The following is a 16930-nucleotide window of genomic DNA, read 5'->3' on the forward strand; positions in this document are numbered from 1 at the left end:
AGAAATGGAAGCACACATAGTGTATAAAAACAGATACTGCTTTAAAACAATGCATTCAATTCCTGTAGAAAGGACACAATAAGGGCAGACTCTGAAATGGGCTTTGGAGGCAAAAGTTAAAATGTAAAAAAAATCGTTCTATTCACTCCTAAAATATGCATTTTGGGTTCGCTGAGTGTCAGCTGGCCCAAGATAGCCACAAGGAGATTTAAATACCGGTTACCCATCCCAGCAAGTAACCTTCATTACTGCCGTGGCCCACTAATGTTCCGTGCAATTTTCATCAGGAGCACTGCGAGGAATTAGTCATTTACCCTTTACTAGCAAGAATTTCTTTTAATCAGTTAAAAACACATTTGTTCATCAGGTCACGCCACCTTCAATAATGATAGACACATACTCTTCCATTAGATAGCAGAATGTACAGTACACCTACAGAGCACCTGTTGTGCTTGGCACAGCAGAATAGCTTCCTGTGAGTATTGTTACGAGTGGGGTCACTCAGGGGTCTTGCTCTCTGTTGTGTTTCTTTTTCCCTGTGTTCCCTGCCATCTTTTGTTTAGGTGGGCCCCAGCAGTGCACAAATTGGTCGGCTCCAGGAAGGCCCACGATTGGCTGCTGCTGATTGAAGGTCGCACACCTGCCATATATTAAGAGGAGACGGCAGACAACTTTCGTCTCTCCTTCGCTTCCAACCAGCCACGCATTTGTACCAATTGTCTTAAAACCGAGCAGTAGGGGTGAATCGCCGTTTTTGTTGTACATTTTCTTTCCTCCTGTTTTTGGAGCTAGGGAGGTAAGCTTATTGTCTTTTGGTTGTTTTGTTTGCTAGGTTAGTTTGGTTATTGCAGAGATTGTTTTGTTTGTTATTTTGGCCTTGGTTCACCCTGAGTTAATTGCTCCACTCTTTTAGTAACCCTTTTGTAAATAAATGTATCTTTTGTTTTCCAAACCTTTGGGTTATTGGCTGGCTGCTTGGGAGTTGGGGAAGGCGGGGCCCATTACTCATGTTATGTCCTAGACCCTAGACTGGGACGTAACAGTATATCAACTCATAGATTTCCCACTTATTGTGTAAATTGAGGAGAGATCATTATTAAGTCCATATTTTGTTTGGTGCTGGCCTTTTTTGTAAAACAATGTTTTATGTTGTTATTTTTTTTGCCGTGAACCATCCATCCACCTATACACCGCCTTTTATTAAAGGCACATCAGCTTTCTCCTACATTCCAAAACCATGCATGGTAGATGAGGTGTGATTGGGTGCGTGAATCATTGTTCGGCCCTGTGTGCCCTGCAAATGGCTGGTAACCAGTTCAGGGTGTCCTCTGCCTACTGCCTGTAGACACCTGGAAGAGGAGGCACCAGCAAGACAGCAACCCTAGTGAGATTTAGCAGCTATAAACAATGGATGGATGTTTAATGAACACAATATAATATAAAAGCCTTTGATTAGGCTCCAGCTAACCCCTGACCTTAATGAGGACAATCAGTTGGATTGATGGGTTATTCAATTATAATTCTCTAGAAAACATAAAAGACCTAAACATTAGGTTATAAGCCATTTATTCTTCTTCAAAAGATACAATTTTTAAAAAGCCGATTCAGACCAAACAAACACTTAAATTGACATGTTTTAAAAATGTGCCAATGTGTTCCATGTGCTGTCAATGAGCATTTAGCAAGTGGTTGAACCTTAAAGTCTACAAACACATGAGGGCGAATGAAAGCAATTATACCAGTAAAAATAAAAAAGTGCCTTTGAAAAAAAAAAAAAAAGGAAACCAATCCACCAAGTCTTAGCATGCATCTGCTTTTGCAGCATGACACCCCTAATCCAATAAGACCACTTACAAAAGGACAGTGTTCGGCGACTGTGAACCTATCAATCTCGAATGTCTCTCACGAGAGCCGACACGTGTTTCAGTTTTGCAACGTGTTTCAGTAATGTATGTCCACTTTTGGTCTCTCCTTTGGATCACCAGCCAGCATACATGGGCTCCGCATCACAGGGAATTCCATAATAGCGACCTTGAGGCCTCTCCTTGCGTAATAGCGGCGCTCGGGACACACTCAGCTCCCCATCCGTGTCCCTCATTTTGCGTAGGACCAATACAATGATGAAGAGTAGAGCCACTAGAAACAAAAAAAAAGTAATGATGCAATTAAAATTCACAAAAGGGATAAAGATAGCTTGATGCACACACTGCACAGTACACATGATAGTTATTTGGGAACATCACAAGTTTCATAAGACTGGAAGTGGAGCTTTAATAGATTATGCCATCTTACCCCCTCCTCCAATTACTAATAAGGCAATGGTGACTGGGGCCAGTTCACACGTGTCCCCCGCTTTGCGAAAGAAAGTCTCCATGCAAAAGCCTGGAGCTGAGCTGCCCTCTGGACAAAAGGCATCACTTGGACAGTGTATAGGGCTCACGTCTGGACTCTGGAAGCAGAACAAACCCTGTGAGCAAACCCTAAAATTGGAAGTTAAAAGTGTTCTTTACAATAATATGTTCTATTCTGCCCCACTAGCCTAAAAACTGTATTTGCGTTAATGTTGTGTTTATGACATATGAATTCACAATCCACAATTTTTCATTTATCTAAGGGGCGTCCATTTTGCTACGTGCTGTCAACTGAAAATGACATCACAGTTGCTCAAGTTTTTTGTTTTCATCAGTTTTCCGAAAATGCTCTTGATCTTTGCAAGCTAAGCCGTGATAGGCAGTTCATGCCATGTTTACACTAGTGGGGGTACATAGACCATACTGTATTATTGTCATAAACATTTTTGACTTGATTCCCCCTTTAAAATCATAAGGTCCATTAGCAAATACAATTTTGCCTACATTATAAAACATTTTTCCCCCCAATTTGTTTAATCTGCTAGCAAAACTAGGGTAGCAAAAAAAAAATAGAATAATATAATGTAATTTTAGAGAGCAAGCTCAGTATGATGAACTATAGTTACGGTTGTAAAATCCACATCTAATCTTCGGTATTGTCCTGTCAGTGTCAAAACATTAGCGTCTCCTCCGATACTGTAAATTACAGTAGGTATAATTCAACTTCCATGCCTACATTTAGAAAAAAAAAATCTTAGTTATACATGTTAATCTAATGTTTAACATAGTTTATCTGCTTGTGGGTACGTGTTTTTGGTTCTGCCTCACGGTAGGGCTTGTACTCTGGGTTTTTATTCTCTTTGTGGGGACCACATGTCTTTGAAGGGCCATTTTGGTGGGCCCCACTCATCCAGCCCTTTTTTTTTAGGGTCAAGAATTGGTTTTGGAGTTTAGGTTTGAATTGGATTTTGGATGAGGCTAGGGATAGCCTCACTGAGAAACCTGCTGTGTGTGTGTGTGTGTGTGTCTGCTTGTGAAAATGTGTAGCTTAGTGTGTGTTTGGGTGAAGGGAGCAGGATTTCTTATAATATATTTTCTGTTTATTATTCAGACCTTTGAGTTGCATTTTTATGTTTGAAAAATGCTATACTGGATTGATAAGGTTTGATTGACAGATGTAAACAGTGAGTTACAGTGTCACCAGCCAATAGCAAGATTTGCGCTTGTTGACCCTGGCATATTATCAATTCTATTTCCGAGACTGAATTTTAGGTTCAGCTCTTCTCGTTAAATTATGCAAGTGGTCCTCAATATTTTGATGCGTCTATGTGTAATCAATCATTTTGTGGTGAGCCCAAAGTGAGAATGAGGAAGTACTGACTGGACAATAATGGTTTTCTGGGCAGACATCGCAGCTCTCTTGGCCCCAGCGGATCTGGAAGGAGCCACTGCTGCAGATCTGACACATTGTCTGATGAGGAGCCTTATGCATGCCTGTCCAAAATCATAAAAATCCCATCAACGACTAAAACTTCCAAATTTCCATTATAGGGTGCATTGCTCTTTAGACATAACCAAACCTGGCCGACATGGAGTGCAATTTTTTGCTGCAGTCTGTAGTGCCTCTGACCCCCCGGGACATGTCTGGCATTGAGAGCAACCAGTTGAGCTGTCAGAAGAAAAATATGTTTTGACTGGAGTTTGAATAAATACGAAAGTTGACAACACTGAGCTGTTAGACAAACTCAAGCTACTTTTGCACATGTCCCATAAAAGCTACAGCAAAGTAAAAACATGTGATACCCCAATTGATTTTTTTTTTTTTTTTTAACTGACACTGATAGGGAATCTTCACACTGATTATAAATGCCTTGCATTTAAAAGGTGGAATCTTCAATGGACTTACTTGCAAAAACTCCCACTTGAACACGGTGCACACGATGTGGAACTGTGCAGAGAGGAGAAGAAACCTGAAAACAGCAAATTTACTTTCATTTTCTCACATTGCATGGGTCATGGAAGAAATACTTTTAAAATGTGGCAAATGAATTAGCTGGGTATATATGGGAAAAATGGTGAGGATCCAAATAGTTTTACTTAAGTGAGAAGTCAGTCTCACACTGTCCCAACAATATCTGACTGATAATTTGGGACTTTATGACTGCAAATGTAGTTTATGACTGCATTTGAATAATGATATTCTTATTAAAATGACAAGGTCCAATCTGTACACAATACATATTGTAGGTATTTAAAAATGTGTAGTGATAGTAACCATGTTGTTTTTGTTCTAAAACCCAACCTGGGGAGCAACTTGCACAGCCGTTTGAACCAGTGTTGTTGTTAAAGGATCCAGGGGGACATGCCTGACACAATGGGCTTCCAGTAAAACTAGGGGGAAAAAAAAGTTCATTTCGATTTACTTATTATTCTACATACATAGGTAAAAATTGGTCCTACACAATCAAGTTTAAAAAAAAAAATGATTACATAAAGTTCAATCTTCAAAATAAATATAGGTTGTAAGGATCAACTTTGCACTTTAAACATTTGGGACAAAAATAACCTAGTCAGGGTCTAAAAAGGCCTTTTTTACTACTCGGGTCATTTTTACCCAACTTTCAGGATTGTTTTGCATTGAATTAAGTGTTATCAATGGATAAAATGTTCAAAGGAGTGGATCGGTCCATTTTTGACCCAACTGTTTTAAGAACCTACATTCTAAAAACATTTGGGGCAACGAGATCCTAATTATGGATAAGAAAATGACCACCTGCCAATTGGATTATTGATTTTTCACAAAACTTTGTGTGACATGAGTAATCCAGTACAACCTAAAAAATGTTTGGTTGCTTAGTGACAGAAGTTCACAGAATCTTTTGAGTTATTCATTTCATTTCATGCTTCTAAAATTGGGTTGTTTTGTCAATTACCTGTATTTATTTAATCCATTTTTTTTGGATCATTCATTTCACCCAGATAGTTGGGTGAATTGAATAACACATAAAAACCTAAATAATTGGGTTGGGTTTATATAAAATAACCCAAAAATGGGGTTGTTTTTTTGGTTTATGCATTTGACTAATTTTCGAATACATCAGTGTTCTTAATTATAATTTGAAAAGCCCCCCTGGGAAAGAAAAAAGTGGCTGTGGGGACTACAAACATTAGAAATAAACATTACCTATAAAATTGTATACGAATACTTAAAACTGTATCCTTAACCTTAACAAAGGAAAAAAGCAATATAATCAACTTCAACAACTGTTAATTATTTTTTTACAGCGTTTATACAGGTTAAGGGTTAGTCTGAAACTGAAAAAAAAAAAAAAACGACCAAATGCATCAAAGTGCCTGAAAAATAAGATGTCACTTCTTATTTTATTGCAATTACACTTCACGTGGCATAAACGTAGCCTTTTCCCCGGGCTCATCCGCGCCCCCAGTATCGCTTAGCACCACCCCACAGGGGCTCACACCACTATTTGAAAAGGACTGGGCTAATTGAATAACCCTAAAAATTGGGTTAAATTAATTTATGGAATGGATTGACTGGGGTCAATCCCTTTATAAACCTTAACTGGATTTTTTTTTTGACCCAACTGTTTTTAAAGTACAGTATATTGACATTTGATCTTACCTTCACATAATCACACAATCAGCCAGAGCAACGCCCGTCATATTGGTAGCCACTGAACTTACTTTGTGTAGAAGCCCTGCCTACAAGGCAGGCACTGCTGCTGTCCAGCTAGTGGCTGGTAAAAGCCAACAGTGCATGGTAGACAGGCTCCAGGAAATAGACAGAGCCCAGGCTCAGAGCAACACGCGCACAGAAGGGTGCCTAGGAATACAGAGTCAAATAGCATCAGCTCTTTAGGGTCTCTCCTAAAAAGAGTCAAGTTTTGACACTGACCGTTGTCGTACTGCGATCCAGGTGCACAGGGCTCACAGTTGGAAATGTTGAACGCAGAGCAGCTGGGGGTAGTGCTACTGACAGGAACAGAAGTTGGTGTCAGAGCGGTGGCGTTCTCCACGAAAGTGATGGTGGTGGCAGCAGGGGTGGGTGTGGTCTGACTCATCACCATGCCTGCAACACAAAAATGTTGGGAGTGTGAATTTGAGTGGAGGAGGTTGACTCAGTGCTGTCACACAACTTATCCACTAAAACAGGGGTGTCACACTTGGTTTAATTGCAGGCCGAATCGTGTTGCCCACAGGGGCTGGCCAAACATGATTAAAAAATAATAATTATAATAATAATTTGCTTTTACTCGAGATGTAGCAGTATACCAAAAAAAAACAAAACAGTGTTTTCTAGTGGCTTCTGGCTTCACTATAGCTGCGTGTAGCAGCGCTCAAGTGCTGGCATGATAAGACGTAAATAACTGAACACTTGAAACCATAAAAAAAGTAAATTTATATCATCGACCAAAATTATGGGGAGGGATTTGGAGGATGAGGTTTTAAGTAATGTGCCACTATGCACAGTTAACATTTAAGTAAAAAATAATGTTGATCATCAATAATTCATAAAGGTTGGTAATTATATATGTATTAATCTTTTTCCTCCAAATACTCAATATCTAATTGTAAAGGCTATCCAAATCCCAACAATCCTTGATAGCTGCATCCATAAATTCACTTAAGCAAATGAATGTTTCCTTCTAAATGGATTTATTTGTTTAATTTTGGCTGAAATCCGTTCCTGATTGAGTCTTCATTCGGAACATTCAAATATTTGGTGAATCTTTCAATATTTTCCCTCATTTCATATTCAATTTTTTGTTAAAAAAAAAAAAAACGAATCAAATGCATGAACAATGTTGTACAGCAGTCCATTCAATATGGGCGTTACGTTATGACATCCGCAATAGTTAAAGATCTGTATCCACAGGCCACGTTTTGTAACTTGAAAATTATGTAAACACTTGTTTTAACACTCAAAGGCATTCCAAAACCAAAATAATGTTAACAAAAAAAATCTGCAAAATATCAGCGCCATGAAAGAACCATGACATGGAGTGGTGTTTACTGTACAGGTATCAGCAGTTTAGCATCTATGTAGCCAATTATGGGGTAAATATATATTTATACCCCCCAAAATAGTTTGCTACCCCTGCTCACCACCCTCCATGAATAAGCCTGCAAACATGCGAGGAACCTCAAGTCTAAATGTGACTGAAATGTTTTCATCACAAATTTTTTTTATGCCTGAAATGTCATTTTTATTTTATCTGTAGCTCTGCGGGGAAGTTGGGCCAGCAGGTAAAATATAAGCACATCTGTGAGACGAGCGAGACAAGAGGGCACATTGTGTGAATAATCACATTAGACATGTGCTAGAGTCAGAGCCATCTTCCTCAAGAAAAGCAGTTATTCAGAGAGAAGGGTGTCATGTGATTTGGAGCCAAATCTGGATTGTCAACAATTCTCAAAAATTTGAATCTGTATTCATAAACGAGGGTGAAGAAAAGAGGCAATTTCACTTTTCAACTGCTTGACTGATTCTCAATGGGCTTTGTTAAGGAATGCAAAAATAAAGATAACTTACTGAATTACAAAGCAGGAGCTTGAAGTAAATAAAAAAATGTGGAAAATATGAGATCATGATTTATGCCTTGGCAATAGAAACACAAACGAGTACATTTCACGTTTATAACGCTTGCATTTACTCACCAATGAAAAAAAAGGCAAAGATTAGGGGCAGAGGTGCCCAAGGGTCCATCCTCCTCTTGATGGTCCACAGCTCTTCTCCTCTTCAAAGTTCATCTACAGCATCATCCAGTGCCTGACAAATCACTGACAACTTTGTTTTCCCCGAGTGAAGCTCTCTTGTAGTGGGACTATTCCGCTCATAGGCGTCATATGACAAAATACACATCATGTGATTTTGCTTTAGAAGGAAAAAAGGGCGGAAAACTCAGTTTTTACGCAAGGTTTCCAGCAGGAGCGCTAATGTGCAAGATAAATCCATTCGAGGCACTTTCATCTCAGTTTGTTTTCCCAGTAGTGAGCATAATCTAGGAACGTTCAAAGATCTCATTCCATCCATATAACACACTCGGGCGTGGTTGATTTTGTGCAGGGTAAAAAAAAAAAAAAAAACAAACAAAAAAAAAAAAAACTTTTGTGACGCAAATTGATGATGAAACAGGTTATGACAAACTTTCTGTGTATGATTAAGAAACACTGAGCCATAATAATAAACCTTTACACATCTTTTCTCAGACGTAGCAAGCATGTTATAATTATGTTTACATATTTGCAATCAAAATGATTCAACCTCCGGTCTCAATTACATTTGTGAAAAATGTAGATGTCATATTTAAAATATAATGTGTCTTGTGTTTAGCTTATTGTGTCTTAATAAAATTTGAACGTGGAGAGCAAAAATATTTCAGATGAAACGCATTCTCATTATTCTATACATTCACAAACGATTAAAACAGAAGTAAAAGAAGTATTTTTAAGTGCTTTATGAATCTATATGAGTTTCACTGTTAAATCCAATATTTCAGTTTCACTGTTAAATCCAATTATTTCTATGCATACAAAATATAAAATAGTGTCTGGTATAATAGAAATGTACTAAATTCACTAAAGGGGCTATTACAAATTTTCAGCAGTAAAATTGTGATAATTTGTCTATAATTAATTTGCTAATTTTCATGTATAAATAATTTAAAAAAAAACATTGAAAACCAACATTGAAAACACATAACAAACACAAATACTCAGGGCTCAGATAATGGTCAATTGAGGTTCACCTGTTTTTCTGGGTTTGGTCATGTAACATTTGCACGCTGGTCGCTTGGTCGTTACCTGAGCCTGATTACATGTGATGTTATTTTCAGTCACCAATAAGTGGCAACATTTGTAAGGTAAAAATTGTACAAGAAAAATATACTCCGTCGAATAAATGAGAGAAAATTATTGACTTTTCACACCTGAAAATGGCTAAAAAGGTATCACTGTCTGTTGACTGATTAACAGTCAGTACAAAAAACTATTGAAAACAATTCAACTGAGAACACACTTTTTGACACAGTCCAAGCTAATAATTTACCAAAATGTTTATTTTTGCTGTCCAAAGCAAATACAGCAGAGTAATATACATTACTCATTACAGTAGCAAAAGTTAGAAGCATTTTCTTTTTGAAGACAAAATTTGATACAGAACGTGAAGTGGCTTCCTGTAATCTTTTGGTCTGATGAGGCGCTATACAAAAAAAGGAATTCAATAGAATGTATTTCTTGAGTGACGGCCTCTCTGAGTGTCTTTCCTTTCGATGCACTGCTCTAAACACTGCTCAATGTCCTCCCAATTTATTTTCTTCAATCCATCCTATCAAAACAAAACATAAAAGACATCATTTGCTGTGGCCATGACACTCTTTAACACTATCACAGAGAAAAGACAAGTCAAGTATTGTTTCAGATTTCACACTCACTTTGCAATTGGTCTCAATTGTTCCATTGATGTGTGCGGCTGCTTGCTTGGATGGTTTGTCCTTGTTACTTTCATTTTTCCTCAGTTTTTCACATTCCTTCTTTAACTCCTCAATCTTCTTCTGCATGGCCAAGGCTTTTGGGTCCTGTACTACCATATTCTGAAATTGCAGCTTGGATTCCCTCTCCTCCTCTTTTCTGCAGTATAACAAATGTGCCTTATTTCCATAAACAAGCCATTTAATTCATATCAGACAGAACAAAGTGTTTATGTGAAGGGTCATTTATTTGTACAAATATCCGTAAAAGCTTATGGAACGGCTCGTTATTGCTCCATGTAAAGAAAGGGTAAAAAAAAAAAAAAAAAACTCTTTGAAAAACAGTCCATGGTGTAAACACCATTTTCCTTAGTTATACCCCCATGCATCCATTTTTCTGGAATGTTAGCCACGACGAATTTGTAATGAGGCTACACGCAAATATTGCTAGCAGTTTTAGTATTGCAATTTCTTTCTCTTTAATATCTTATAAATCCAGCAGGTTAGAGTATTTTTTTCTCCATTGTGTACTATAGTGATACACTGCTTCATGGTTCATGGTTCTGATTTAGCCAATTATTTTTTCAGACCTATTGTTCGCTTTTTGTGCTAAGGCCAAATAAATACTTTGTCACCAATTTGTGGCACCCTGGTGCCAAGGAACTATACTGAAGTGAGTTAAATAATTCGGACAAAAATAGTCCTTTGCCGCCATTCTGTGGTATCTATAGGCAGTTATAAACATTTTTGGGAGGGTGTTAATGATTTGTGTATTTTTGCTCTTCAGAGAAGAGGGCTGGATTCCGTACCACAGTGCACAGGAAGACATCAAATTTCACTTTTTAGGACAAAAAAAGAGATTAACATTGTTTTTTTTTTTGTTTATCTTTTTTGACAACAATGTATAATGGCAGGAAAATGTAAATAATTTTCCACTTTTTAAGGTGGTACAATTACATGTTCATCCACCTGTTGCCATTCATACTGCAGAATAGTAGATGAATTGAGTTGAGATTATGATTATTTCAGAACACATACTGTATTTTTGACTACTTTGGAAGTGGGCTGTGAGAATATTTTTCAATTACCTTCAAATTACTGGTGCCTCAAACAGATTTATCTTGCAAATTAGTGTACCTACTAGAAGCCTCGCACAAAAAACGCATTTAGCAAGTTGTCCTTTCCCTTTTTTCCATCTGAAGCAAATTCACAGTATCCTTTTAGAGTGATGGTAAGTCAAAACATCACACTAGTCTGACCTTAGCATATTGGCCATTATCATGGCTCTATTATGGAGGCCTATATTCTCCATGTCTGCCAAGAGAAGTTTCTTCTTCTTCTGTTTTTCCTTCTGGATATTGGCTCGTTTCTTCTGCCGCTCAATCACCTCTGCTTCCTTCAGGAGGAGCAGACGCTCCTTCAACTCAGCGTGGGACATCTCAATGAGCAGCTCATGACTTCCACTCTGACACAAGAGGTCAACCGTTATGCTTGACCTTAAATCAGTCTTCCCTTTAACTTACCTCCGTGTCATCAAACATGTTGTATCGGAGATGAGGGAAGCATTCCATGGCGTGGATTTCACTGATGAGTTCCAACTTTTTGGTATGTGCTAACTTTGCTTTCTCTTGCGCTTGACGAACAATCTCTTGATTGTACGTTACAAAATCTTTTACTATGGGTTTGAAATAAGATGAATATGTTACAATCACAAATCAAAAATAAATGGTGCGACATGAGGGTGCGTACCAGAACTCTGCTTGCATTTCTTCACCCTCTCTGTAGCTTTTTGGGAGTTACTGTGACCCTCCACAACTTGTTGCACGAGGTCTTTCTTTTCTTTTGCTTCTTCTAACTTTTTTTGGGCAATTTGCTGCGTCCGCTTAACTGTCTGCAAAAAAATAAAAAAAAGTTCACTGCAAGTGTCTTCATCATTATCTCTAATGGTTTTTCCTAAACTTTATTGACACAAGGCTCACAGTATTCGAAAACGGTAATATATGTTAATCTAAAATTACTCACATTAGGATTTACTCAATGTACAATCGGAACCTGTTTAATAAAATTTTTAAAAAAGTTCTATTCTCAGCACGTCCCGCCTCACAGTTAAAGGGACCCGAGTTCAAATCTTTTTTTCCATAGTCAAATAATTGCTTTGGAACATACCTTGAAACTTGGGACTCTTAAAAATATAAAAATTCATCTTTGGGATTGAATGAGTTAATTACATCTTCTAAATGAGCATTGAATAGTTCTGAATGTTACAACATGGATGAAAAAAAACTTTATTTGTAAATAGTATTGTAAAATTGTTGTTACTCTTTTGTTTATAAAAAAAAAAAACTGTCCCCAAATCTTTGTGGCTAGTCAATATTCATTTCAGCAAAGTCCAATGTCATCAGTTTCAAGTAATTTCAGTGGTAATTGTTTTCAAATAATAGCTTTTCATTCTTCAAAAAAAAAAAAAAAAGGCCCAGCGGTTTTGCCTCTGCCGTCTGTACAACGAAAGGCACATCGTACCAACGCTGTGAAAAACAACAGGCTCACTTGTGTTCTGGGGCTACTTTTGTAAATCCAGCATAAGACTATTGATGCAATCTGGCGGGAAAATGTGCTGTCAAGTGTCAAAGCTTGGTTGCAATTACAAGTCATGAACAGATTGTGTTCAACATTAGAGGTCTCCAACACAATCCCTTTATTCCCTTTAAAAATGTTTGCTACTATTTACTGGTCGTTTACCCACCTCATCTCTTTTGATCCGAGCAGCCTTCTTGTTACGTTCTATTGTTTGTGCGCGGGCCAAAACGGCCTCCCAATGGCTGAGAATTACACTGGCATGCCTCTGCTCCATCTTTGCCAACTTCTGCTGATGGTCTTTCACGCGCATTTCCTTTTCCCTCTGTAGGAAAACTGAAGGCTCATTTGCCCCTTCCACCAGATTCTCTATTCTATATAACCAGGGTAAAATGTTGTCATTCTCAACAAAAAACTTATTGGATGAAACACTACATTGCACAACTGGTATGATTTCATGTTCCACTTAAAGCAGGTACTGACGTGTGTTCCCAATTCACCTCTTCAACTTGTCCTCCACGTGGCGGTCATGTAGCACCCTCCGCCTCAACATGGATGCCGTATTAAGTTTGACAGGAAGTACATCCTGAGAAGCAAGGAAAATTGTGAGTCCTTGCATATAAAGTCAAATAAAATTGCTGAAAAACTATAACAATAATAACTAACTTCTCACCTTTATAACTGGAGGAGGATGTGCTTTGGTGCAAAATGAATCAAACTGCAGTTTTGACTCCAAATCTCTTGCTAGCTGGCGCCGCAGACGCTACATTTCAAAAGTAAAAAAAAGACTACCTTCAACTATCGTCACTTCAATACATACTACTGTATTGTAGAGTGCCGCAAAATGATTAGCAGCGTAGTTGGAGACTTAACATAGTCAATAGATTGAAGTCAAAGTCTGATATAAAACTACTAAATCTGATATAAAACTACTGTATACAGTACTATATATACTAAATAATTAAATTAAATTAAATTAAATTAAATACATGAAATACATGAGCATGCATACTATATGCACCTTTAGAAATTATTGTGCCACTTTTTGTGAGAGGCTAGTACGCTTACTAAACTTTTTTGCCATGGGAGCCTGCCATATTGAACTTCACGAGTCACACAAATGAAACCTTAAAAGACGAATGACTTGCATGATACTGAATGTAGAGTACTCAGTTTTGCAGCTAGTAGTTTAGACATTAAAGGGATATTAAATTATTTAGCCATTTTCAACAATAAAAAGTAAATGTTGTCTATAATTTGACAACTAAATTACTTTTCATTGAAAAAATAAAAACACATTTTATAACTTGCTAGGGACTGAAAATGATAACATGTGCCCTCGGGGCTTACATAACAATGAATCAGGGCGTCAATTTTTGTTGAATCCAATATAACTGTATGTAAAATGTTTGAAAAAAATGTCTGTTGTGTTAGAAACTAGTGAAATCCATCAAATTTTCCACTTGCTGTCAATTGAAAATGTCATGACAAACACAAGCCTACAAACCTATTTTCTGGTTTTGGTCATGTGATGTTTGTAAGCTGAGCTGCGGTCGGTTGTTACATGAGCCCTGAGGACATGTGATATCATTTGTTCACAGCAAATGTAAAAATGCGGTTTGAAATGTAATAATTGTACATAAAATTAATTTAGCAATCAAATTAACTATAGAAAAACCATTCATGCTTTATTGCGGAAAATGGATGTTTAGCCCTTTGATGACAGTGCTTTAATTATCACCAGAGTCAGCTGTTCTTAAATTCTGGGACATTATGGACATTTTGTAAAATTCTCAGTGTAGAAAATTGTCCATACCTGTGTGCAATCAGTTCTTCTTGGTCTTGCAAATCCAAACTGTTGTGTATTAACCTCATGCAGCAGCTCCTTCAGCCAACAGCACATAGAATGTCAGAACAATTAATAAATACCTTTAAACTATATTTTATACATATCCATTGCTGTACCTCAGTTAGTAGATGGTTCCTTTGTTTTACATCTTCTAAGATCTGGACCAATTTTGGTGTCCTATAAGTACTGCTGGGTACCTGCAAATATTACAGGTACAGAATATGATTGAGAAACTGGTCCTGGTTGTTGTATATAACTTTATATGCATCCATGGAAGTTCACATGAATTAAATTGTATTATTAACTACAAATGGGGTTGACTTGTGTGTATTTGTCCGGCGGAGGGCTGAATTGGGGCTGACGTGAAGTCGACGGTCTATTTGTGAAGGAGAACTCGATAACTTCGGTAGTTTTGGCTCGAGCTTTCCGTAAGCGCATCCCTCCTGACACTTTGGCAGCAAGCTTCTGCATGAGGGTTTCTACCTCGGAGCGCTTTCTACAGAACAAAAGTTATAAACAGCTTTGAGCGTCATGTTTTGAAAACATGTAACAAATGTTTCATTGATTTATTTTATCACCTGAGCAGAGGGTCAATCCAGTGGTCCTTCACATATGCTACATCATAGACACGATTCCACTCATCTTGTATCCAAGTGGTCAGGTTCATAAAGAAAAAACTCAGGAACTAAAATCAAGCAAATTACATAAAAGCCTACTTTACACATTGGGCTGACACATCATTTCAATGCAATAATATGCTTACATTGTGCATGCTTTTAATGTCCAAAGATCTGACAATGTTGCTGAAAGCCTTTATTCCAAGGTCATCGAAGTGGAATATGGTGAGGTAACAGATGACTAAAAACAACATTTATACAACATTAAGGTTTTTGATATTTATCACTACAACAAATGCACAGTTATTTAAACTTACCAACAAAATGGTTATGATAACTTTTGGACAAAAGTTTGCCACCCTGGCCAAAGAAAGGATTGATGACTATGTCTAGCATTTTTTTGTACTCGATGCATCCAGAGACGAGATCGAGAATGAACTTCAAAGACTCAGGTTCCAAGTCCTGCAAATTAGAACATCCAACGTGAAATAATCAGAACATCCATGTACTATGGCTAACTAGTAATTCCGGTGATTTTTTTTTTTTTTGTACTTTTTTCCTGATTGCGTGAGTGTTAATGGTGGTAACATCCTTTACCTGCAGATCCTTAGCTGCAACGTCCATAAATTCATCCAGACTCATGGTTCCTACAGCGAACTTGTCGAGGAGGAAAATTGCCACCCTCACAAGTTCCCCATCGCGTTTCGCCATTTTGCACAGTGAATACACTAATACAGTTTTGTGAGGAATTCCTCAACAGTTAGAATAGCAAACGATATTCAAACATATATAGTTGACATTACATACACTACGACGTAACGACTGACGTGGTTAGACGTCGGACATCCAATTCGACGGTGTCGAGTACAATAAATATTGTGGGTCATATTACGTATTAATTGTGACGTATTCACAAAAAATTGCGCTGGCTCAATTGAAAATCCGTTTACTGACCATCAATAATGCATGAACATTCTTACATTCGTGGCAATTACACACTTCAAGTCTGTGTCATTTTGCAAACTGTTTTTTTTTCCTTTTTTTTTGCAATTATAGTCAAATAATCCTTCAATGGAAGATTTGGAACAATCGTCACGGCATCAAGCGAATGCATCATGACATGAGAAACGTTGAAGTGTTGATTCAGACAGGTAGCGGTATAGGACCCGTTTTTTTTATTTTATCATTATTATTATTATCAACACGCTTTACTTATTAAGAGAGGTTTGTGGCCACTTACAACGGGTCACGAACACATCACATCGACCTGATGGCAGCTCTGTCGGAAGGTAAGAGCTTCAATACAGTACTTGGAAAGAACGTTTTGTCTGTTTGGTTTGTTTTGTGATTGTGATTGTTTTTACGTTTTGTTTTTATGTTCAACACAGTACTGTACATCAGTCTCGGTGAAGTTATGTGCTCTCGGTATACTGTTTAAAGTTAGGTAATATCATAAACTATGAAAACACTCGTAAAAGTTTCCATTTACGTATGGACTTTACGTTAGTTGCCATTCCTTTAATGGTAATGCAGAAAAGCGTTCGCTAAGCAGACGAGAGCATAACGCAACAACAATGTTGTACTGATGCTGTGACGAAAGAAGTAAATAGGAGATCTTTTCGAGCTGGGTGATACCTCGTGCTTGTATTTGCTCGTACTGTGTTAATTGTTAAAAATACTCCACAAACTGTGATTGGAAAACATTTTACACTAATCTGATTGCACAAAAATAAAAATGTATTGCAAGTTATATGATTTTGAGAAATTCACCCAAATAGCGTGCATGTATATGTGGCAGAGACCCTAACCCGGCCTAACAACTCAGTCTAAACTTTGTATTTTGGGGGTTCAACTTTTGTTACATTTTAACCATGTTATGACGTTTATTTCTTACCCATAACACGCCCCAAGTGTTATTACCACTCAATGATACATTTCTAAGAATTGCTTGCTTACACTGCGCACTCAGCACCTACCCCGATCGAGCAGATAAACATGACTTGCGAGGCCTAGTGACAGTGTACCACATGAGCAAGAGTAAATAGACTTATC

The 16930-nt window shown here is 37.6% G+C and overlaps 3 protein-coding genes across 6 annotated transcripts in view; 1 reads left to right on the top strand and 2 right to left on the bottom strand.

Annotated features, from left to right (window-relative positions):
* Positions 1–1549: 1549 nt before the first annotated feature.
* On the bottom strand, positions 1550–8318 carry LOC148412953 (uncharacterized). The gene is made up of 9 exons (XM_088433414.1): positions 8028–8318; positions 6265–6438; positions 6054–6192; positions 4654–4742; positions 4258–4321; positions 3932–4020; positions 3733–3845; positions 2293–2449; positions 1550–2136 (listed from the first exon to the last, which is right to left on the bottom strand). The coding sequence occupies exons 1-9, from the start codon at positions 8074–8076 to the stop codon at positions 1979–1981; spliced, it is 1032 nt and encodes a 343-aa protein (XP_088289540.1). The 5' UTR covers positions 8077–8318; the 3' UTR covers positions 1550–1978.
* A 1130-nt stretch (positions 8319–9448) lies between these two features.
* On the bottom strand, positions 9449–16891 carry LOC148412954 (cilia- and flagella-associated protein 99-like). 3 transcript variants are annotated; one of them, XM_088433283.1, is made up of 16 exons: positions 16855–16891; positions 15476–15606; positions 15196–15340; positions 15025–15119; positions 14840–14946; positions 14583–14757; positions 14378–14458; positions 14229–14297; positions 13086–13175; positions 12913–12998; positions 12582–12786; positions 11588–11729; positions 11362–11513; positions 11098–11303; positions 9803–9998; positions 9449–9696 (listed from the first exon to the last, which is right to left on the bottom strand). In XM_088433283.1, exons 2-16 carry the CDS (start codon positions 15587–15589, stop codon positions 9589–9591), a joined length of 1971 nt encoding a protein of 656 aa, XP_088289409.1. In that variant the 5' UTR covers positions 15590–15606; positions 16855–16891; the 3' UTR covers positions 9449–9588. The 3 variants fall into 3 exon arrangements, with proteins under 3 accessions (XP_088289409.1, XP_088289410.1, XP_088289408.1); XM_088433284.1 differs by lacking the exons at positions 15476–15606; positions 16855–16891 and adding an exon at positions 16119–16204; XM_088433282.1 differs by lacking the exon at positions 16855–16891 and having other exon boundaries at positions 15476–15713.
* zfyve28 (zinc finger, FYVE domain containing 28) overlaps positions 15942–16930 on the top strand; it is a 30237-nt gene continuing 29248 nt past the window's right edge. For both annotated transcript variants that reach the window (XM_088433280.1, XM_088433279.1), the window contains exon 1: positions 15942–16167. The gene's annotated coding sequence lies outside the window, so the exon portion shown is untranslated. The remainder of the gene's footprint in view (positions 16168–16930) is intronic.

Source organism: Hippichthys cyanospilos, chromosome 14 (assembly GCF_059441005.1).
Source record: "Hippichthys cyanospilos isolate Australia breed blue-spotted pipefish chromosome 14, RoL_Hcya_1.0, whole genome shotgun sequence".
Lineage (NCBI taxonomy): Eukaryota > Metazoa > Chordata > Actinopteri > Syngnathiformes > Syngnathidae > Hippichthys > Hippichthys cyanospilos.